The sequence below is a fragment of the Polypterus senegalus genome, chromosome 9 (assembly GCF_016835505.1).
Source record: "Polypterus senegalus isolate Bchr_013 chromosome 9, ASM1683550v1, whole genome shotgun sequence".
Lineage (NCBI taxonomy): Eukaryota > Metazoa > Chordata > Cladistia > Polypteriformes > Polypteridae > Polypterus > Polypterus senegalus.
In genome coordinates, this window is record NC_053162.1 from 80,242,467 (window position 1) to 80,267,268 (window position 24,802).

Genomic DNA, 24,802 nt, shown 5'->3' on the forward strand with positions numbered 1-24,802 from the left:
CTTTTATCTCCGTTAATAATACTTCCGTTGTTATATAGTCGTGGTCCGAAAGCACTTCCGGGTGAGATGGAAACCCCATGAAGTAGGGCTCCCCAGTCCCTGTAGCACCCACGAAACCCAACAGGGGTGAGTCAAAAAACTCCATGCCCCATGCTGTCTTGTGGGAATCCAAGGCACTGCTACAAGCCAGGGGGAGCTGCCATCTAGTGCCCTGTACACACTATCTCCCCTGGTGCTTCCATCCCAAGGGTGTCCCAGCCTGGGTAAGGATGCATACCATCTATCGCACATACCTGGCCCTTGCAGTGTTGGCAGTAATGCATGTGTTGGCAGTTACATGCAGTTTGTAATCAGATACATTTTTAAAATAACAAGTAACTTAATGCAATACTTATTTTATTGACGGAAAAATACCAGCATTACTTTATATACAAAAAAAGATATGCATTACCGGTATTGAGTTACCTGAGTCACTATGGAAATTTATTCCCGCTGCTCAGAAAAAAGATGACAATATTAGTTTTTGACTGCTGGTGCAGTTGCATAATACACATGGGTGGTCTGGTGACATCCTCCATGTTGTGAGGGTAAATTACATTGATTCAGTTTAAGGTCACAGGGAGCTAATGATGATCGTAGCTGCACAGAGTCTAAGGCAATAGTGTAAAACCATCTTCAGGAGACCAGGTCAGGGATATAAAAAAAGTGGTTGATGTTATTTACTTCACAGCACATGAAGGACTAAAATATTTTCTTTGAGAAGCAATTGACCACTACATTTAAATTTAAAATAAGTTTTACTGCAGTTTATGTTCTACTTTACCCAATGCAAGAGCTAACTTAACATCCTAAGAAATAGTTAAAATTAAAATAAGGAGCAGTAAAATCTGCATTAGCAATGAATCCTGTTATCGGCTTGATCGGGAATGTACAGTAGTTCTAATTAAAAAAAAAAAAAAAAAGTTATTTTGAGAAGTATGGGTTTCATATCTGTACTTAGAAGAAAAATTTAATGTAAAGGAAAAGCACTGTTTGTAACATGTTTACTTTTGTTGTAAGTAATGAGTAATGTCACTAAGTTAAATTTTAAATGAACTTTATGAACATTTGTTTTCTGTATCTGGATATCATCCCTTGAACCACCAGTGTAAATAAATTGGCATGGCTTGGCAACTGACTAAAAAAAGTCATTATTGATTTGACCATTTATTCAAAGGCAGAATTATTGACAGAACCAATCAAAGTGCTAGACTAATTTACATTGTGATGTGTCTCAAAATAAAAAAACTATTAGAATAAATTGAAACTTGGAATATTCTCAAATCTGTTGGTTAATTTTGAAATTGTCACTTACTGAATTTCTGGACTTGCTATCCTAGGGCAATGTGTTACCTTCAACACACTATTCCAGATTTTACTGATAATTGTGGGACCAACATTATTAAGTATGGGGAAGATTATTATGCCACTTCAGAAACTAACTATATTAGAAAAATTGATCCAGAAACCCTCGAGACACAAGATAAGGTAACTCTGCAGTCTTTCTAATTTTACGGATTGCATTTTTTTTTAACTTGTGCAGTTAAAAGGCATTTTTATTGTTCATTTCATGGATGATTCATTTGTGGAGACATCACTAGTTCTGTGTTGTAGTTATTTTTGGTGACTGTATTGCTATACTCTAGAAACTAACAAAACCAGAAAATAATCAGTATTACTTTTATCTGATACTTTAACTACCACAAATGCCTTCCTAGGTGGACTATATGAAATATGTTGCTGTGAATCTAGTAACATCTCATCCACATTATGACAAAGCAGGAAACTCTTTCAACATGGGCACCTCAATTGCAGAAAAAGGAAAAACAAGATATACAATTTTCAAGGTTCCTCCGGCATCAGCAGGTAGATACTGTTAATTGTTTAAGAGGCTTGTTATTGACTTGATAAAATAGCTAAATATGGGGTGTGTGTGTGTGTGTGTGTGTCAAATTGTGTCCAGTGGGGAGTGCTCTTGTATCAACCCCTGTCTTAAAATGTAACTGGCCAGTAACTGGACTATATGATGGCTATCTCTCTCTCTCTCTCTCTCTCAGAATACTGGTTTCTGTCTTTCTCCACTTCCTTGCCAGGTGAGCTGTTGCCTCCACTTCACTCCCAACACCAAGCTCACCTGGCTGAGGGAAGGAGGCTTCCTTTAAAGTTTAGGCCTTGACTACTACTGGGTTTCACAGTAATATTGGCTGACCAACAGTACTAGCAATGTCTGTTGCTTTGGGAAGTATATCCCTTTCTAAAGTGCTGGGGCAACTAAATTTGCCTGCCACCTGGGATTATTTTCCTGCTGCTCTCTGGTGGCCTTGAGGATTAATAGGCGGTCTCTGGTCCTCCATTAGCCACATTCACTACTCAGTTAGAAATGGGATTTCCAAATTCTATATCTCTCCTTGAATTTCTGTTCGGTCAGTGGTCCTAACCACATCCTGGACAGCACAAAACAAAACTTTGTGCAGTGCACCTCTGCACCCTTCTAATCTTCTCTCTCTCTCTCTCTCTCTCTCTCTCTCTCTCTCTCTCTCTCTCTCTCTCTCTCTCTCTCTCTCTCTCTCTCTCTCTCTCCAAATATAGATTCTATGTATCTGTGTGTGAGTATGTGTGTTTAGAGAGAGTGTGTGTATTTTTATAAAGTTAACTTTCACTATGAAATAAATATTAATACTAATCTGGTCAATTTTTATTTTGAGGAAATGAAAAGATGTGCTTGAAGAATCTTGAGGTGGTCTGTTCTATCCCCTGTCGGTCCCTTTTTACCCCAAGTTACTACCACAGCTTTGGCATGACTGAAAATTATATCATATTTATTGAGCAACCATTCAAACTCGATATACTTAAGATGACAACTGCCTATATCAGAGGAATCAACTGGGCAAGCTGTCTGAACTTTCACTCTAAGGATAATGTAAGTTTTTACTACTTTTATTTATTGTTCATAATTCATATAGGATAATAAAATCAATGGTTTATTACAGGACAGATTTTCAATACCAATCGGTTCACTTTAACCTCAAAAAAAGCAATTATATAAAAGTAGAGTTCCAAATACACTTACAAATAAACTATGTACTGAACAGAAACATTTTGCAACATGTACAACCTTTAAAGCTTCTGCTAATAATGATGACAATACACATAAAAGGCTAAGATCATTTTCATTAAATGCGATAACGTATTATGACTCCAAACACCGATGTGCAAAGAGCTAGGAGCCTGTCTTGATGAAAGTAGCCATGATAATAATTGCCATCACAAGAGAAAAAATAAGAAAGGCTTAAAGTTATTCACAGTAATTGCCACAATTATTATAAAGGAATATCAACCAAATGTTCTGTCACTTACTGAATGAATTTCTTCTCGTTATGCTAAAGAAAACCTCAAAAAAGCAATATATATATATTCAGTCAAAATAAAACCAGGTTTATGTAAGGTAAAGAATTTGGTAAAGGCAGAGATGCCGTTGACCATATTTGGCCAACAGCTAGCTGTTACCACAATTTACTTTTTTAAATGTATTTTTTTTAAACATAAGAAGTGTTGTTGTAATAAAACAATCAAACATAAGCTTCAGAAAAAACTAAAAAAAATTAAAAGTCTGCTCAGTCAGAAATAAAATTGATCCATATTTTAAAAAAATAAGATATATAATCATGAACCATACTAAAATTCTTACCCTCACCCAAACCAGAAATCTAATGAGTAATGAAAAGAGGCCTACTGTGGTATTCAACTTCATATTCATTTAAACAATTGAAGTGGAGCAGAGACACTTTCAGAGTGTTGTGTCCCAATTTAAGACAAATTCTGTACATAATTGAATTCCACTTTTTGCCAGAAATACTTATGGAGAGTCCTCTTCTGCAGCTTTGCTGAAGGTGGTCTAGCAGTGAGTATTTTGACAATTGATAAAGTCTGGAAATACAGACATGACAATTAGTCATTTCATTTTCCAACCCACTATATTCTACCACAGGGTCATGGGGGGTCTGCTGGAGCCAATCCCAGCCAGCACAAGGCAGGAACAAATCCCTGGGCAGGGTTCCAGCCCACCACAGGGCACCCACACACCAAGCACAACACTAGGGACAATTTAGGATCACCAATGCACCTAACCTGCATGTCTTTGGACTGTGGGAGGAAACCAGAGCACCCGGAGGAAACCCACACAGACAGGGAGAACATGCAAATTATAATTGACATATTTTACAGTGTGAGTGTTGATGGAGGATTATGGAAGTTAGGCAAATTTATTTTGTCCAAGTTCTTAACTTGTACTGTAAATAGAAAAGGTCTGTAAGAAGAATACAATATCTACAATACAGCTAATCAAAAGCTTCAAACATTGTATATTATCACTATAAAGATCTCTGATGGTTGATGTCCAGTGTCTTCTAAATACTGTTATTGAGGGAGTGTTGAATGCAGTGTTATTCTGTGAAAAAAGCATTTTCATTTCCTTGAGATATTTTCTACATTGGTTCCATATTTTGAGTGGGTGAAGCTTGGTTAGATTAGTAGTAAAGAGGGGAAAATGAATCACTGGAACATGGAGAAGAGCATACAGAGAGGAATTCTTACAAAATCTTCTGTCCAGGCCTAACTAGGCAGTTGTGTATTCAGCACATCTTTTTTTTTTTTTTTTTTTTTTACCCCCTAAGCCCCCAAAGTGTCTCAGATTACAAATATTTGTAATCTTCTCATTTCAATCATTGTAATATGTTTTTTTCTTAATATTTAGTCTTTCAGCCATCCATATAAACAAGGTTATAATGGGGTCAAGCTTTTTAAAAATGATCTATTTAATAGTGCTGTAACCTGCCGCCCCTTGGCCTAGCATGGAATTACCTTTGACTGGTCCCTCCAGCTGTCTCCCATGCACACTTGTGTGACAAACTATATTCACTATTCCTTCTAGAGAAGGGTGAAGAGTTAACCATCTATTGACATCTTGGTCAGTGCTTCCCATCAAACTTCCAAAATTGCATTTAATTTAATCTTTTAAGTTTCCTTGTAACTGTAACTGTTCTGAAACAGTCAATGGAAAACTTTCCAAAAAATATTATGTACTAATGAATTTTAATGGAAAGAGCACACCTTTTTCCTGACTAATTTTAAATCCACAAATCTTTAATTTACATGACTAGAAATTGCAGTGCAAGTCAAGTTAGATGACTGACTTTCCACTACAGTTGTATATTTCTGACGTATTATGAGTTCACCCATTACTTTTCTGCCAGCCAATATGCTGCCTAATGGAACTTGTGCCTATACAAAGGGATAGATGGATAGATAGATCATCTATCTATCTATCTATCGCCTGTCCCTTTTTCCATTCTGTTGTAGTACAAAAAACACTAAAAATCAGACAAATAAGCCTCTTTTGTTTGCAAAAGCTAAAACACCCGCATTTCTTTCCTTGTAGCTGCATCATTTGAATTTTACCTCTGGCTGAGCTGTCATTTGCTTGTTAGCTGTCATGCACACAGAGCCCACCACCTTCAACTTAAGGCTAGTTGCAGACTAATTAGAACAATCTAGACGAGAACCGGCCATTCAGCCCAACAAAGCTCGCCAGTCCTATCCACTTAATTCTTAAAAACATCTAGTTTAGTTTTAAAAGTCCCTAAAGTCTTATTGTCTAGTACACTACTTGTTAGCTTATTCCAAGTGTCTATTCTTCTCTGTAAAGAACAACTTCCTAATGTTAAGGGTAAATGTTGCACAAACAAGTTTCCAACTGTGTCCCCCTAGTTCTTGATGAACTTATTTTAAAGTTACCATCTCGATCCACTGTATGAATTCCTTTCATAATTTTAAACACTTCAATCATGTCACTTCTTAATCTTCTTTTGTTTAAACTGTATAGACTCAGCTCTTTTAATCTTTCTTCATAATTCATCCCCTGTAGCCCTGGAATCAGCCTAGTCGTTCTTCTCGGGATATTTCTAGCGCTGCTATGTCCTTTTTGTAGACTGGAGACCAAAACTGCACACAGTACTCAAGATGAGGCCTCATCAGTGCATTATAAAGGTTGAGCAGAACCTCTTCGGACTTGTACTCCACACATCAGAGCGCTATATAACCTAACATTGTTTGCCTTTTTAATGGCTTCTGAACACTGTCAAGAAGTTGATTGATTGGATTGAGTTACCTGCTGTGTCCCACTACATGACTGCTGGTTACATAAGCAGGGCATAGAAACTGTACCCACTGTTTTGTTTTTTTTTTTCTCCCAAAACACACACTTTTTGGGGTCTAATTTACATGCGTTTTCAAACCATTTTAGCTAAAAGGCAATATCAGGTTAAAAAGCTACTGACATAGGCTTTACATCATTACATTATATTCCATGGCTTCTGTCATATTGGCTCCTGTTTACATGGAAAACCCAAAAACAATTCCTTTCTCAGGAAATTTGTGATAAGTTATTTATTTCCAACTTTGCATTTTTGTTATAAACAGATGCACAGAGGAATTTTTCTGAAATCTGAACCTTTGCTGTGTTGAAGTATACATATGTTTTAAGACTTTTTCTGGTGCCCCAAAGACTGCCATTATACTGCTTCACCTTTCCAAGGCAAATTATTATTTGAAAAAAATAAGTTCAGCATTGAAGTTAAAGTTCTGTCTAGCGGTTTTCAGATATTTTTTTATTAATGACTGCATCTAAATAATGATCATAATCATTTCATAGCACCAAACCCCAGTTCTGATTTCAAATGTTGTATACATTCTGCTTTTACTATTACTTATAACTGAATCTCTCTAAACTGAGAAGCATAATTTTATTACTGATCACTCTTGCTAAGCAAGAAATATTTGTACTTGGTGCATTTCATTTACTGGTATGATTTTTTTTTTTTTTTTCATGAATTAGATACCACATAAATCGTGTACTTATTACTTACTGATATGGATGAGTAACTTGTTAATAAATATGCTAAAAGAAAGTTGTTTTATATTAGCACAAGTTGTGCTAAAGTGTGGGTAAAGAAAGTAATATCTTGAAGGGGCTTTGTTATTCATGTACTGAGGGCATTTTCTTCCCCTCTTTCTGTAGACTTTGATTCATCTCATTGACAGAAAGACCAAAAAACCGGTATCCACACATTTCTTTACAGATGGATTAGTAGTCTATCACCATGTCAATGCATATGAAGAGGAAGGCCACGTTGTCTTTGACATAATTGCATATAATGATAGCAGTCTTTATGACATGTTCTACATGGAAAACTTGAAGCAAGACTCAAAGACAAAACTGTCATCCAAACCCAACTACAGAAGATTTGTCTTACCACTGAAGTGTGAAAAGGTAGTGCTATGCTGTTTGAAATTCTGCATTTATAGATCAGTAGATCTCAAGTGTTTATGTGCAGATAGATGCCATGCTGGTTGGGTTAAATGTTAGTTTAAAGGAAGAACTTTTGTGTTTTCACCCTGTTCTCCCACTTCTGTCTATAGGAATAATGTTGCATAATTCTCTTAAATGACATGCAGTCTGAAGTAGTGACTAACGCAGTAGACCTAAAATTCTAAGGCTACTGGATCATTGCCTTGTGACTTGCTGTGTGTCACTAACCAAATCATATAACCTGCATGTCTTTTAACTGTTTACATCTACTTACAGCCTTTTTTAATGTTTTATAACCTTGTCAGCCTTGCATAATGGATTTCTAGTATAATAAAAAATATGCAGTATATAAATATACCATCATGTACAGGGTTGTCCATAGTGACTTGCAGTCCCACTGTATAAAGGCAATCTTGGTTTTTATTTTTTGGGGCTTTTTTGCCCACTAAAAACCACTATCATTTCATGACTAACCACATTATATTTATAGTCTTACTTGGGTGTACTGTATAACATAAACAGACTTGTAATAAAATCTGTTTAAATGCAACTATGAAATATAGATTGAAATATTTTATTATGTATTTACAAACTGCTGAAATTAGAATGCAATAATCAATTTTACGTGCCACAACACAGCTGGCCTTTTGTAAGAGGAAATTTTTGGTTAACTGTTTGAGGTGATGGAGCATTATTGAAAAGGAAAAATATTATAATGGATATGGTATATGGGTGTACTCTCAATGATGTTTTTAATTCAAAACGTGTGCCTCTGAAGTATGGTCACTACTTAGCAGTCTTTTTTTTTTTTTTTCCTCAGTGTTGTATTTATTCTACTAAAACTAAAATAAATTGGGTTCTAAAATGGCACAGTATAGCTAATGATTGTATTTTATTAATGTCCTTGTCATTCAGGATACTGAGACTGGTAAAGACTTGGTCACACTGAAATCCACTACAGCCACTGCTATAAAAGAAAAATCGGGCAGTTTATATTGTCATCCTGAAATCATTGCTGAAGGTATATTAATATTTGCTGCTTCTAGAAAAAATTGTATTTTTTTTTAATGCTGTCAAAATGGAGGTGAATGGATCTTGTATTTTTTTTTTTGCATGGGTGAATTTCATTGCAGCCGTACTGCAAGATAGTTGCATATAACACACATTACACGCATAATCTGTCAAACATGTTAAATGCATTCACTGTCATGTTTTGGATCCTGAATACAGTTAGTTGTGCAGGTCATCATTTTAGCTTTGTTTGTCCCTTCATATTAGATGAGCGGAGTGTCCTTTATTGACACACAAGGTCAAAGTACTGTACCTGAAAGATTCCTTTGACATATGGAATGTATGGACCATGAGTAATAACAGCCAGAAAGCCATGAAGTTTAGATAGATACTTTATTAATCCCAAGGGGAAATTCACATACTCCAGCAGCAGCATATTGATAAAAAACAATATTAAATTAAAGAGTGAGAAAAATGCAGGTAAAACAGACAATAACTTTGTATAATAACGTTTACCCCCCAGGGTCGCATAGTGTAGGGGAGGAACGATCTCCTCAGTCTGTCAGGGGAGCAGGACAGTGACAGCAGTCTGTCGCTGAAGCTGCTCCTCTGCCTGGAGATGATACTGTTCAGTGGATGCAGTGGATTCTCCATGATTGACAGGAGCCTGCTCAGTGCCCGTCACTCTGCCACGGATGTTGAACTGTCCAGCTTCATTCCTACAATAGAGCCTGCCTTCCTCGCCAGTTTGTCCAGGCGTGAGGCATCCTTCTGTATGCTGTCTCCCCAGCACACCACTGTGTAGAGGAGGGAACTCGCCACAACCGTCTGGTAGAACATCTGCAGCATCTTATTACAGATGTTGAAGGACGCCAGCCTTCTAAGGAAGTATAGTCGGCTCTGTCCTCTCTTGCACAGAGCATCAGTATTGGCAGTCCAGTACAATTTATCATCCAGCTGCACTCCCAGGTATTTATAGGTCTGCACACAGTCACCTTTGATAATCACAGGGTCCAAGAGGGGCCTGGGCCTCCTAAAATCCAATAAGTGGTTTGAGTCACACCATTTAACAAAGTCCTTGATTAGGTTCCTATACTCCTCCTCCTGCCCATACCTGATGCAGCCCACGATAGCAGTGTCGTCAGCGATTTTTTTGCACGTGGCAGGACTCAGAGTTGTATTGGAAGTCTGATGTATATAGGCTGAACAGGACCGGAGACCGTACAGTCCCCTATAGAGCTCCTGTTTTGCAGACCACAATGTCAGATCTGCAGTTCCCAAGACTCGCATACTGAGGTCTGTCTGTAGTAGTCCATGATCCATGACACCAGGTATGAATCTACTCCCATCTCTGTCAGCTTATCCCTAAGGAGCAGAGGTTGGATGGTGTTGAAGGCACTAGAGAAGTCAAGAAACATAATTCTTACAGCAGCACTGCCTCTGTCCAAGTGGGAGAGGAATCGGTGTAGCATATAGATGATGGCATCCTCTGCTCCCACCTTCTCCTGGTATGCAAACTGCAGAGGGTCGAGGGCGTGGCGGACCTGTGGCCTCAGGTGGTGAAGCAGAAGCCGCTCCATGGCCTGCATCACATGTGACATCCGAGCGACAGGCCAAAAGTCATTCAGCTCACGTGATACCTTTGGGACTGGGGTGATGCAAGATGTTTTCCAAAGCCTCGGGACTCTCCCCTGTTCCAGGATAAGGTTGAAGATACATTGTAGATGACTCCCCAGCTCCAGCGCACAGGCCTTCAGCAGTCATGGCAATACTCCATCTGGACCCACTGCTTTGTTGGCACGAAGTCTCCTCAGCTCTCTGCTTACGTGGGCTGCTGTAGTTGGGGGTGGGGATGTCTCTCCTATGCTGGTATCAGCAGAAGGATGGGCAGAGGGTGCAGTACTCAGAGGTGAGAGTGGGATAGGGTGGTCAAACCTGTTAAAGAAGTTGTTCATCTGGTTTGCTTTCTCCACGTCTCTCTCGATGGTGGCACCCCACTTCGAGCTGCAGCCAGTGATGATCTTCGTCCCATCCCACACTTCCTTTATGCTGTTATTCTGCAACATCTGCTCCAGCTTTCTCCTGTACTGCTCCTTTGCCGACCTGAGCTGGACTCGGAGTTCCTTCTGCATGCGCTTGAGCTCATGCTGATTACCACCTTTAAAAGCCCTTTTCTTCTGGTTCAAAAGGCCTTTGATGTCACTTGTAATCCATGGCTTGTTGTTAGCATAGCAGAGTACTGTTCTTACTGGAACTACAATGTCTGGATGATAAAGGATTTTTATTAATAGCTCAGTCAGAAAGAAATGGCATCACCCTAGAAATAATCATTACTTCTCCAAGTCCCTGACTCGTGCGTGTGTGTGTATGTAATTCATTATTAAAATTAAGGGAAGGAAAATCCAAATACAGTCTCATTCCCCAGTTCATTCTGCCTTATACTTAGGAACAAGGACTTCATCTTTTTCATGACAACATTCTGTCTGTCTATATTACACGAACTGCTCAAAATCAAGCCATTTATATTGCTCTAATGCAATAGTGCCTCACTGACTATGCAAATCATCTATAGCTATGCTGTGAGCTCTGCTACACAACCTCCATATTTTCTGGACATATGCCTGATCCTGCAGAATATACTGAGTAACACTTTTCCTTAAAATGAAACTGGTATAATTTTGTTTCTAACTAGATTAGACTGTACCACATCTTTGAAGGTAACATTTCTCAGTTTTAACAAATGTTGTTATTTTTTCCTAACACTGGCAGGTGTTGAACTTCCGAGGATTAATTATGACTTTAATGGCAAGAAGCATAGATATGTTTATCTCACTGTTGTGGAACTGACCCCCATACCAGCAAAGGTAAGGCTTTGTTACTGCTGGGGTGAATAATCCAATGTCATGGTTATAAAATGTTATAATAGTGAATGTGACATAGTAATTGCTTATTTTATAAGCTTGTATTAATCCAAACATTTGAAAAACTAACTAAAACAAAACGTATATTTTATATTTTTTACCAATATCTTAAAAAAACTAGATGAAAGTTGTTAACCAATAGGTAACTGGCGTCTTGAAGGATATGTATCTGTAAGGTCTATAGCGTGGTCATTTAAACATAAAATGTTTGTAATGCTCTCTTAAACTAATATAGAAAGGTTTGTAGTTTTGTTCTTTATTCCTTGAAAATAGTTATAATGATAAAAATAATTTTAGTGAACGTTTCTCCTTGTACATTGTATTTCTAGCAACAAGGTGAACAATGCTGTGAATTTTTGGCTCCATAGGATGATTATGCAAGTTAGAAAAAGTATGGGTAGCTATTCCGCAAAATGGCATGAATATAATCAAGAATTGGCCAAAGTATAGAATTCCTGAAATAAAGAAAGAACATGCAGAGAAATAGTTAAGATTTCTGCTAAACAATTCCCAAGTGTGTGGTGTTCTGTACATTTCCATTAGCTTTTCTGTCAGGAGTTGTCCTCTTTGAAATCCACCACTTATTTTATTTTGTGTGTGTGTGTTGGTGTGTGTGTGTGTGTGTGTGTGTGTGTGTGTGTATAACTTGATGTAACAGAATAGACTAGTCCGTGTAATTTAAAGGCTGCACATTTAATCTAACAATGTAAATTTCCTTCATCAGAAGATATTAAAATGCCATTTACAACATGAGTTAGTGCTGTATCTGAATTGTGACCATTGTGTAAAGCGAGATTCAAACATCTCAAGTACATTTTAATACTTTGTTGCAACAAATGGTAATGTTCAGTATTGAAGCTTTAGGAGGAAGACCGGGCAGCAGAAGTGGATGAAATTTCAGTTGAAACACTTAATGAAAGAAAGATAATTAATTTGTGGGCCCTTGCAATAGCACATATAAAAAAAGGAGTGTGGTTAGATTCCTTTAGAAAGAATTCTATTACCCTTTGGGGAGAAAAAAGCAAAATGTGGGCAAGTGTGACGACCATATTGTGTCATCAGCTTGATATCGCATTCCTCAATACAATGAATAACAATCTGGATTCAGAAGAGTTACAGGAACAAAAAATGCAGTAACAATGTGGAAAATTATTAGTGAGCGAATTATTGAGTATGAACAAGATGTAAAATTGGCTTTATCTGATAAATGTCTTAAAGTGTATATAAATAGGCTGAAAGTTTGAAGATTGATAACAGTACTGTATATGGGGCAGACGGCACAGGTGAGAGTTGAAGAAACAGACCCTTGTATCATTGGAAGCGGAGTTAGATAAGGTTGTCTTGTCTCACTTTCACTTCAATTTTTATGCAGGAGTAATTGAGAGAGAAGTACTAGAGAATATGGTGCAACAAAGACACTATATTGGCACCTGACCTGACACAGACTCACACTGACACTGGAGGCAAACTTTTTTTATTTTTCTTCACCTGTGGGGCATGTCTTCCCCGTGCCCCACAGGCACCACACAGTCCCAAAGCACACCACCAAATATAAACACTCTTCCTCTTTGCACCACCACTCCTCCTGGCAAGCGTAGTCCTCTTCCTCCCGACTTAGATTCCCGGAGTGGTGGGTGCTGGCCCCTTTTATAGTCCACCCAGAAGTGCTCCAGGTGGCCCATAAGGGCTCAGGAGTCCCAGCTGCAGCACCCCCTGGCGGTGCCTGCGGAACCCAACAGGGCTGCACCCAACTCCAATTTCCATGGAGCCCTGTGGGAAACAGAGGCACCATGCCAACCTAGGGAGGTTGCTATCTAGCGTCCAGGGGGAGGTATTGCAAAGTCCATGGCTGCTCCCCCTAAACATATACTGAAGGGGCATCCGCCACAATGGATAAATAGGACTGAAGGTTGGTGGACAAAGGGTGAAATCTATCATCCGCTGATGACAGGTGTTAATGGCTAGCACAAAGAAATAAGCTACAATATGTGTAGAACACTCAGTACCACAGTGAAGAACTAAATGAATTGAAAGAAGAGGAATGTTAAATGGGAAAGAATAGATCAAATATAATTTTATTTATCACATAGAAATTATTCTTAGTATCACATGTAGCAAAATGCCTAGTTGCTTAAATCCAATGACTGTGCCTTTTTAATAAGAATATAAAAAGGACTGTAGCTGTGGTTCCCAAAATTACCAATGTTCAGCAGCTCTAGCATAAAAAATGGGATTCAGCAAAAGCCTGACGTGTTGAAATGATTCCACAGACAAAATATCTTTGTTTTTAAAAGTTTTAGTTAAAATTCAAAGTAACACAAAGAAAAAAAAATTAAAACGGCAAAAAAGGAAAAGTTCTTGTTAAAAGTTCTGTTCAAAGCTTAAATCTTGTTACATTTAAAATCATTACAAAATTCAAACCGTTTCTGAACCATTTCAAAACGGTCAGAGAAGAGCAGGAGAGGAAAGGACATTGATTAGAACAATATGAGTAAGACAGAGAGGGTGGTTGGGACATATATTTAGAAATGACAGGTTGCTAGGAGATAACATTAAAGGGAGCTCGTGGGATGTGTCATGTGGAAGATGCAGAATGATGCTACTGGACAATATTAAAGAGAATGGAATGTGCCAAAGTGGGAAAAGGAAGGCACAAGATAAGGGAAAAAAGTGGTTGGTATTCCATGACAGAACTGTGGAAGAAAGAAGAAAAGTAAAGATAATAGTGAGAATGAATGTACATGACAAGTACGTTTTTCAAATACTTAAGCAAAAAAATGAAACTCTGAAAGAGGTTTTATATTGTTGAGCATTTTTGGTTCAAGCTCGTTTTATATTTCTTTTTTTTCCTCCGTCAGAACTGTGCTGATCAAAAACCTATTTATAATGTTAAGAATGGGTGTCAGAGTCATTGAGCCTTTCACTAGTTTTATTGGGACTGAATCTAAGAGACAGGTAGTAGCTTTTACCTTAGAAATTTAAAGTTATGATTTTCTGTTTGGATATCAAGTTTAAAATTCTTGTGGTGGTGTGTGCAAGGAAAGATGGGCTTTGACATTAAATTATTTAGTTTGTGGGATAAATCTGAAATCTAGGATCTAATTATGAATTTTACCAAGTTCATTAAAATATATGCTGCAAGTGTAGAGATTTTGCACAGGAGTTCATAATTCATCCATCCATCCATCCATTTTCTAACCCGCTGAATCCGAACAGGGTCACGGGGGTCTGCTGGAGCCAATCCCAGCCAACACAGGGCACAAGGCAGGAACCAATCCTGGGCAGGGTGCCAACCCACCGCAGGACACACACAAACACACCCACACACCAAGCACACACTAGGGCCAATTTAGAATCGCCAATCCACCTAACCTGCATGTCTTTGGATTGTGGGAGGAAACCGGGCGCCGGAGGAAACCCACGCAGACACGGGAGAACATGCAAACTCCACGCAGGGAGGACCCGGGAAGCGAACCCGGGTCTCCTAACTGCGAGGCAGCAGCGCTACCACTGCGCCACCGTGCCGCCCTGTTCATAATTCCCATTTGACAAATTATTCTGAATTGAGTGTAAAATAAAGTTGTTTTTTTTTCGTTTGTTTTTTAATTGTTTGAAAAAAATATGATTAAAAAAAAAAAACAACTTTAAAAATAAATTAACAAACAATGAAAACTCATTAATCTGCTTGTCTTGCGGTGTTGTATGTATGTTATCATCCAGTTGACGCTCAGAACCGGGCAACTCTATTTAATTTCAAAAGCAACAGGGGTGCTGTGGTGCTCAAACATAAAGAATGCTGGCATTCACCTCCTGTTAACACTCTGGTGGTCGTTCCGAGTGTCAACTGGATGATAACATGCATAAAAGACCAGAAACCCACAAGATCACCCCCCACCCTACCCAGAAGGAGGTGGGTTAAAGTTGATTTCACCCTACAGTGTTTTTAGTCAGCTAATGAGAAACAGGTGTACCAAGTTTTATGAAAATCACTCTGGCCATTCGGAAGTGCTGTTGGAACACACACTCTGACGCTCACATATATGGATTTCACTTTCACCAAACAACAAATCTTAATTCTCGCGGATATGCCTCTTCATTGGGAAGAAACACTACTTTTCCCTGATGGCTACATGAATTCGACGATCTACAAGTCTCCAACTTAAAGTTTAACTCTGAACAATATATTCAATCTCTTTTCGCTGTTCCGTTATTTCACCGAATAATTTCCATTTGTGCTAATGCGATATTTACTATCCTTTTTTTGAGACTTTGGAATTTTCATACTTCCATTATCTCTAACCTGCTCTGCATTGGCGCTTTTCCACTGCATAGTACGGCACAGCACGGTTCAGTACAGCTCACCTTGGTTCGGCTCGGTTTGCATTTCGACTGCAGTTTAGTACCGCTTTAGAGTGGGCGGGATTATTCCCGTGTCGTTATAGTTGCGCCGACCTCCTGAAAAACTTTTTCATTCCACGTCGCCCCATCCAGCTCTCGCTGGATCTGCTCCTTGGCTACCAACGAGAGGAACATCTGTACTTCCTCAATAGACCACGAAACAGCCATTTTTGGTTAAAGGTGCGTCAGAACCTTCGCTGGCTGTGCTAAACATCTAGCGGGTCTATTGTGTCGCAAGTTCAGTGACGCAGTAATGACGATTTTCTCCGGCCAATCAATGACCAGCAGAGTTTACACGTCACGTTTTGGTAACGGTTCGGCGCTTGGAACCTCGGCTGAGGTGGTACTAAAAAAAGGACCAGGTACCAGGTACTGTTCCCAGTGGAAAACCCCCCAAAAGTGAGCTGAACTGAACCGTGTCGTTCCGTACTAGGCAGTGGAAAAGCGCCATATGTGTATCGCGCCAACGTTTTTGAATTCTTTTACGATGTTCTATTTGTCATCTGCTCTTTGTCTTTTATGTCCGGCTACGGGTGTGGTTAAAATTCTTGGCACAAAGTCTCGTCTCATGTGATTATGAAAGTATCTCTCTGAAAAAGTAATGTCTCGTCCCAGGCTAAAAAGCCTCGTCTTGTCCCAGGATTATTTTGATAGATTCATGTTTGTTGTCTAAAACACCAATTATCTTGCAATTCAAATTAATAACCTAACAATTCTGATTTGTAACATTTCTCCAGTATTTGATCCTAATTTCCTCTTTTTCACATAATATGAACTAGTACCATTTTGCCTAATTGTTAAATTTTGATGCTGCTCCCATCCATGTTTAAACAGCGTACAGAGTTTTTTTTTATGTTGCAAGTCCCTTTGCTTCAGCATAATTCTGCTCTGGTAATTAATGAAGGCAGACCTAACTTTTTGTAATGTAAATTTCAGAATCCACAAGCAAGATAGGTAGGTAGTCCTTTGAGAAATAAACTTTTTAAATATAAACAGTTGTGACAGCTTTTCTAAACTTAGAATTAAGTAGTTCCAAAGAATAGTAAATTGTTTGTAACATTTGGGATTCGTGAGTTTAAGATAACTTTGCGGGTGGGTGCTGGAGAATTTTTTATAAGCAACTTTAATCTACTTTCTAATACATGGTATTTTTTTTTTTTTTCCTTAACTGTGAGGCCAAAAAGTGTGTAGCAGTTGTCTTTTCAGTCCAGGAATTTTTGTACATTTCTCTTACATTTCTTTCAGCAACTGAAGAGCAACTCCTTCCTCCCTGTGGATGGAACACCAAGGCTGCAAGAACTGCACTTCCACATGTGTGGAGTTATTCTGGCTCTCTCCCAGCCCCCTGCTCTTATGTGCACCTTGACCATCACATTTGACTTCATTTTTATGTTATTAATCAGGTTGCTATTCCAGTGTGTATAGCATGCTTTTGAATAGTCATGAGCTGAAAGTTTTTTTTCTATTGTGTAGGGCAGCTTTGATATATTTTTGAAATGATTTATTTTCTTTCTAAGTTGTGTGTGTGGTTTTTTTTTTTTTGCAGATATCAAAGCTTGATGTTGACACTAGACAGACATTAGAATGGGAGGAAGAAAACTGCTGGCCATCTGAAGCACTTTTTGTCCCTGCACCAGATGGAAAGGATGAGGATGATGGTAAGTGGTGGACAAATCATGACTAGCATAGTTTAACTGTACATTTTGAACTCAATATGTGATAAGTTAGTAAGTAACCGTGTAATGGCCTGAACTCTTTCCAATTTGCTATCCTGCCTTCAAGATAGGACTGTGGTAAAGTATGGGCAGTACATCTTGAACATCTGGATCAGTGAAAATGCTGACCTGTTTCTTTGCTGATCCTGGGAAAATGCCAGCTGACTCCAGTTCCATTGTTTGCATCTTAATTCTACAAACATCACAGTTCACTATGCTCTGCTAGATGCACATGTTGTTCATGTAAAACACAGTGCAAGAGCTTAATTTCTGAGGGAAATAACGCCGAACTGAACTTAAAATTAGGCATAAGTTAGTACAGACATTACTGTGAACGCCTCACATTGATTAAAACTGATAAAAAAAGTAGCAGCCAAAACATTCAAGTGCAACAATTACATTTAGCTACATTACTTATTGCTTTCAATCATTAAGCAACCAAGATAGGAAAAAACATTGTAAAAAAGCGAATATTCATAACCTGCAGAAGAAAATACTAAATGTCAACAATATGATCCACATTGAAAAGTGAGACAAACGCTGCCCCAACAATATTCTCATTATTCTGAATCATACCTGATTCAGCTTCTCTGTTCATGCTCCTAGGTTTAAAAACTCATTTGTATGTTGCCCCTGGAAGAAATGGTAGGCAGGTTTCTCTTATTTGTACTTAAGTAAAACCATTAACTTGGATATTACTGCATACTTTTCCTTTGTGCTAGCCTTCTTTTAACATCTTTAGGTCTTTAAAGTTTGGGGTGTGTGTGTGTTTATTTATTCAATAGATCTTTTTGAGAGCAGCCAGTAAATTCTTCTTTCTACTTCAGCCACTTTGGCTAGATAGAGATTCCCAAGCTTCTATGTCTATAAAAGAAAAACCGCTAAAAAGTTAAGTTGTGTACTTTAAGTTTCTTATCACATGATTAAATTCACACTTTCACATAATTACATTCACACTATCTTTTAGGTGAGACTAAAAGAAATAGTCTATTCTATAATAGTAACAGATAGAGACAACTTTTATTTGTCCCCAGGGAAAAATTTGGCTTTTTTACAGAAGCTTTTTAAAAAAATACATAATTAAGTAGATAAGCAAGCAAGTAAGTAAATGAATAAATATACACACTTTGATCTGAACACACACCAGAATGACAATAAAGCAAGACCATTTAAAAACAACAAAAATTTCTGACTTGGCTGTCGGAGTAAGGCAGTATGCAGACATATTGTTGTTAGTGTAAAGGAGTCCCAGTAGTATTTCTTGACATACATCTGCCGAATAAGTTGTTTTCAGAAAGTACTCGGTCTTAGTGTGTCAGAGAGAGGATGTGCAGCATTGTTCATAATGACACTCAGTTTTGTTTTAATTCTCTCCTTCACTACAATCTCCAGGTGGTCCAGAGTATGTCCTATAACTAAGCTTGCCTTTTAAATTAGCTTTTTGATGATTTTTTGATTCTCTTGAAGTATGTTACCAGCCCAGCACACCATAGTGTAGAAAATTGCACTGACCATCAGTTATTGAAGATGTGAATGATGTCAGTTCTCACATTAAAGGAACATGGTCTCCTAAGGAAAAATAGCCTGATCTGCTCTTTCTTATATAATTCCTCTGTGTCCTGAGACCAGTCTAACCTGTTATTAATGTGGACCCCCAAGTACATGCATGAGTAGACCACTTCTGCATCCACTCCTTGAATAGCGACTGGACATAGAGGCTCTTTGGCATGGTGAAAGTCAATAATCAATTCTTGGTTTTACTGCTGTTAAGCTGCAGACAAGTCTATTTGCACCAAGAAGCAAAGTTCTCCGTCCAACTCCTAGTCTCATACCCCTAATCGATACACTCCATGAGTGCAGACTCATCTGAGAATTTCTGCAAATGACCTGACCTGGTGTTCTGTTTGTAGTCAGAGATGTACAGTGAAGAGAAAAGAATACAGGACTGTTCTTTGTGGTGCTCCAGTGTAGCTCACATCCGTATCAGAAACAGTCCTGGAGTTTCCCAAACTGTGGTGTGCCCAACAGTCCATTATCCAGGACACCATAGTCTCCTCCACCTGCATATTCATAAGTTTACACTTTAACAGGGGTGGCTGGATGGTATTTAAGTCACTGGAGAAATAAAAAAAAACAATCCTCATTGTGCTGCCAGCTGTGTCCAGGTGAGAATAAGCCTTGTAGAGCAAATAGAAAATTGCATCTGCTACTCCAATCTTTGTCTGACAGGCAATCGCAGTGGGTCTAGGTGGTCTTCCACAAGAGGACTTGTATAGTTCAGGACCAGCCTCTCAAAGGTCTTCATGATGTGAGATGTAAGTGCCACTGGTCTATAGACATTAGGTGAAGAGGCATCTGCCGCCTTTGGAACAGGAACAATGCAGGATGTTTTTCACAGCAGTGGCACTTTCTGAAGCCTTAGGGACAGACTGAACGAGTGACAGAGGACACCACAAAGTTGGTCAGCACAGGTCTTAAGAACTCAAGGACTGAATACATCTGGTTCCACAGCTTTTAATGGTGTCTTCTTCCTCGGTTGTCTCCTTAGTTGGTCTTCAGTTGTGGTCAGTCCACACTGATGGTCAGAGGTGGGTTCATCAGTGACCTTTCCAGTTCACATGGTAGGAGTTGTTGATATAGTAGGGATGATGTGGAGAGACTGGTCATTGGAATAAGGTGGCTATGGGAAGGAAAATCGTTTAAAAATTGGTTCAGGTTTGTCCACATCTCCATTTCCCACCTGAGCCCTGGATTGCTCAAGTCCTATAAATCTGCCCAGTCCACTCCAGACATCCTTCATATTAATCTGAGTGAGTGCGTTTTCTATTTTAGCTTTGTAAGCTTCCTTTCCTTCACTCATCTTTTTCTTTAGCACATGCTGTACATCCCTTTGAGCCTCTTTATCCCCAGAATTGAACGCTGTCATTTTCTCATTCAGTAGACCTTTCAGCTCCTTAGTAATCCAGGGTTTATTGTTTGGAAAGCAACTCACTGTCTTTGTGGGTACCACTGTGTTGACACATAACTTAATATAGTCTGTGATGCAGCGACTGAGACCCTCACCATTGTCCACATGTAACTCGCACATTATTTCCCACTTTTGCAGCCATTTTAGCCTCCAGGTTCCTCTTCCTCACTATTCAGGATGTCCTCTAATAACTGATAAATTTAAAAAAAAAAAAAATTACAGTATGTATAAAATTGGTTACTTTTTTTTTTTAACTGGAGTAATGTTTAATGTTTTAACACATTAAATATACTGCCAAAAAAACAAAGAGAAATATGATGACAATGGTATTTGATGTATACTTTTATAGAAAGCAGCCAACGGAGGACCAGCAAGACATTTGTTTCTCTAGTTCTGCAGTACTTCTACTTTTTCCTGTTGTGTCTGGTCCTTCATCCTTTTTTTTTTTTTTTTAAATCCGGGTGTGAAAGACGCCCAGAACGCAGACAGAGCTGGACTCAAATGTCCAAAAGCGCAGACTTTTTTTTTTTTTTTTCTTTTGCCTTTTATACAGCACACACACAGTGCACAATTCACCCATGATGCTCAGTCCTTTTACTTTACTTTTACTTTTCCTTTGCCGTCTCCTGTCCTCTACTCTCTCACAAGCTGTGTTCGCTGCCACCCTACTCTGGCTCCCTGAGTGGAGTGAGGCGACCCCTTTTATAATGCACCCGGAAGTGCTCCCTGATGACCTTCCTGCAGCACTTTCTGGTATGGTGGAAGTGCTGCATGGGCACCCGGAAGCAATCCAAGTGTACCTAGTTCCTGTTCCGGCAGCACTTCCTGGTGTGGCGGAAGTGATGCAGTCCATGGCTCTGGATCCATCCAGGCGCCCCCGGTGGTGGCCGTGGGTCCCCACAGGGTTGAGCTTCCCAACTCTGTGGTTCCCATGCAATCTCGGAGAGATGCCATCTTCTGTCCAGGGGTGGGAATTGTCCCTCTCCTGGTCCCCTGCTTTTCCGGGTCTCCTGGTGGGGCATGGTCCCAGGCCGTCAATTACACTGGTTAGATTCAGTTTGTTCTCTTATCTGAAGATAGTAGTGTATACATCTGTATGAATTCTCATTGAATAACCTTCATTTTTCAAAACACAAATTGACTGATGTGTTTCTTGAGGCAGATGTTTTTTTGCTATTATCTCTGAATTAATCCTTAAGAATGCCAGTACCTTGTATCCCAAGGAAAGGCCGTTTACTTGCATCCTTTAACAGAATAACTGGTTTCAGCTATGCTAACACAACTAAAGCTTTCTGTAATAACCACTAGCATTTAAACATGATTAGTTAAGGGTGAGCTAAGAGAATTTACCATTAGGACACCGGAGTAGTGGCTACAGAAAATGGGGCTTTCCATTCACGAGCAAACAGTAAATCAGTTTTGTAAATTAGTAGTAAATGAATAAACTTTCATTTCAAGCAGTGATAGCCATTTATCATACTAGTAATATTATGGGTATATTTTAAATCAATTCAGTGGTACCTTGATTGAAAGTATCAATTACTGTGAAAAACATGAACAGTATACTGGTATTCAAAAGCAAATTAAAGGCCAGAAGTCCACATGACCGTCATCATCAAGTTCTTCCATATGAACCCTGAATACCATGTGGATTGATTGAGGTCATTTATGTTAGGTAGAATGCCTAGAGGGGGCTGGGTGGTGTTGTGGCCTTGGAAACCCCTCAGATTTTATTTTATTTGTTCTCCAGCCATCTGGAGTTTTTTGTGTTTTTTCTGTCCTCCCTGGCCATCAGACCTTACTTTTATTCTATGTTAATTAGTATTGCCTAATTTTATTTTCTTTTTCTCTTTCTTCGTACTGTAAAGCACTTTGAGCTACATCATTTGTAAGAAAATGTACTATATAAGTAAATATTGTTGGTATATAATATTTTTTTTCCACTTTTGCAGGTGTAGTTTTGTCTGCAGTTATTTCTACAGATCCATCCAAATCTGCATTCTTGCTTGTTTTGGATGGCAAAACCTTCAAAGAAATTGCACGTGCATATGTGGATGTAGATCTTCATATTGACTTGCATGGTGTTTACATTCCACAGACTCAACAAAAGTGAGCCGGTAATTCATAGCAAATGGGCATTGCACTATTACTCCCTGCTTACAGCTAATAGTCCTCTAAGTATTCCTCAGAAACGAGCAATAATGTGGGCTGGTATTTTTATTCATACAGAAATCCAAATGTATCTGTGTATGTTACCATTATAAGAACTTGAATAAATGTCCGAGTCCTTAACTTCACATTGTATATAATGCAAAGGAAATCCTAAATTCTGTTTACAGTATCTCCCAGTGCTTTATTCAGCCTAATTTGTAAAGCTGAATACATTAGAAACAACAGGGATAATCAGAAGCAGATAATACAGAACTCTCAATTATTTGTAAATCTGTATTATACCCATAGAGGACACCATTTTCATTGCTTTCCAAAGCATCGCTTTGGTGGCAGAACAGTCTCCTATACACTACTAGGCTAGGCTAAAGTAAAGAAATGTATATTAAATGAGTGGGCAAACTAGAATTAATACAAAACTGATCAAAATGGCAATAATCTGTGCTGAATTATCACAGCTCTACTTTAATTCTTACACAGATTTTCTAGTGTTAACTCCAGAACAGTAAGTGATTTATCAAATGGATATTAATGAATTTCATATAAGACCTTGAAAAATGAAGATGCACTTTTCACACGAATTTTAATAATTGACAGGAATTCAAGTTGATGATGGAGGATAATTAAGAAGTGAATACAAAGCACCTTGTGGGGGGTGGGAAAAAGTTTATGTATTTAATGCTTAAGCATTAAGTTAATGTAAGTACTTAATGACCACTTTCGTAACATAAAAATTGTGCTTCTGAAGTTGCATATTGATTGGGGGACAAATTTATTAGTGTGCCATTTGGTTATTATTGGTTTATTCCACTTAGACAAGGACAATCAAGTAAAGGTATTTGAAAATAGACTTCTTAATCATTTAAATAACAAGGAGTAATGATGTTACATTTTTGTAATGCTGTGCAATTATCTAAGTATACTAAATATCATGGGACACAGCATGTTTGGTTTTCTCCAGGATCTATAGAAACCAGAGCTTTTATTACCATTCAGCATTACCTTGGCTTAACTTGATTTGAAATTACCATTAAAAAGCTTTAAGAAACCGAAACTGACAAAACTTGAAAAGTTGTAAGTATGCTTTAAAATTTCTTGTGCGCTTATACTACATGTTCAGTGGTAGATTTGTGTGAGACAGCCCTGTAAGATGTGAAATACACAAATGAACGGAGCTGAAAGACTGTATTGGCTAACTTACAGGAACCCCAGATACGATGGTAAGGAGCTGAGCTCCTACATTTTTGAATCTGCATCTTAAAAAGTAGAAAATCAACATTGCAACCTTTAAAATAAAACTAATTGGTGACAGAGAACCAAATGGAACCCATTCATTTATTCAGTATTTTAGAAAATGTGGTTTATTTTTTTTTCCACAGTTGCAGCATATGTTTATTTACCCCAGAAACTTGTGCAGTCGAATGAAATATTTATAAATTAAAAAAAAAAATCTTCCCCTGCATACTTTTTTTTTTTTAATAAATAGTGCATGCCTTAACTGAATTTACAATATTTTAAATGGCAAGAAGGATTTCTACAATAAATATATGACAATTTAATTATTGTTAATTTTGTGACAAATTATTGTTAGTGTAATATTTATCAAATTATTTATTTTTTGGTAGATGCCTTTTAATCAAGACAAAGAAGAAAACTTGGATGCATTACAATTGTCTGCTTGGAAAGTTTTGTTTAAGCGTTTACAGCATGTTTATCCTCTATGAAATAACTAACACAATCGAATGACTTCACATTTTGCATTTGCAGACATGTATAGCACATGCTAAAGCTCAACGAAGCTCACCACCAGGACTTACACACACATTTATGTTCACACTGAAGCCCATTATTATGGTAAGGGATTTATGAGCAGCTCACAGACTCTTCAAAACCGTGGTGAATTTAGGAGTAGCTTCCTAAATTGGAATATTTGATTAAAGGCTTTTTTTTTTAAACTCCTGCTTCAAATTTGCATCATTCTGAGATTTTTTGATCCATTTAGGACAGTTTTCTTACCCTTAAGACTCTTAAGTACAAACAAATGTGTTTTTGCTGATATGGCCTCTGGATGGATGAAATGAGAGAGACTTTAGTTTCTCTCTTAGGCTGAATTTATGCCAGTTTTGTGCTCCCTTGAGCTACTTCTTGGACCAATGGGAAATCTTAGTGTGGGGTTGAGTCCACTGGTTCAGGCCTTCTGTCCTTTGACCAATCC

At 38.2% G+C, this 24,802-nt stretch overlaps 1 protein-coding gene across 1 annotated transcript in view; it reads left to right on the forward strand.

Annotated features, from left to right (window-relative positions):
• Positions 1 to 24,058, forward strand: part of LOC120535468 (beta,beta-carotene 15,15'-dioxygenase-like) — a 46,615-nt gene extending 22,557 nt beyond the window's left edge. Inside the window, exons 4-11 of the mRNA XM_039763349.1 lie at positions 1,380 to 1,527; positions 1,758 to 1,905; positions 2,745 to 2,959; positions 7,115 to 7,366; positions 8,321 to 8,426; positions 11,186 to 11,280; positions 17,282 to 17,393; positions 22,371 to 24,058. Coding sequence (XP_039619283.1) covers positions 1,380 to 1,527; positions 1,758 to 1,905; positions 2,745 to 2,959; positions 7,115 to 7,366; positions 8,321 to 8,426; positions 11,186 to 11,280; positions 17,282 to 17,393; positions 22,371 to 22,531 — 1,237 coding nt within the window. The 3' untranslated portion in view covers positions 22,532 to 24,058. The remainder of the gene's footprint in view (positions 1 to 1,379; positions 1,528 to 1,757; positions 1,906 to 2,744; positions 2,960 to 7,114; positions 7,367 to 8,320; positions 8,427 to 11,185; positions 11,281 to 17,281; positions 17,394 to 22,370) is intronic.
• Positions 24,059 to 24,802: the final 744 nt, after the last annotated feature.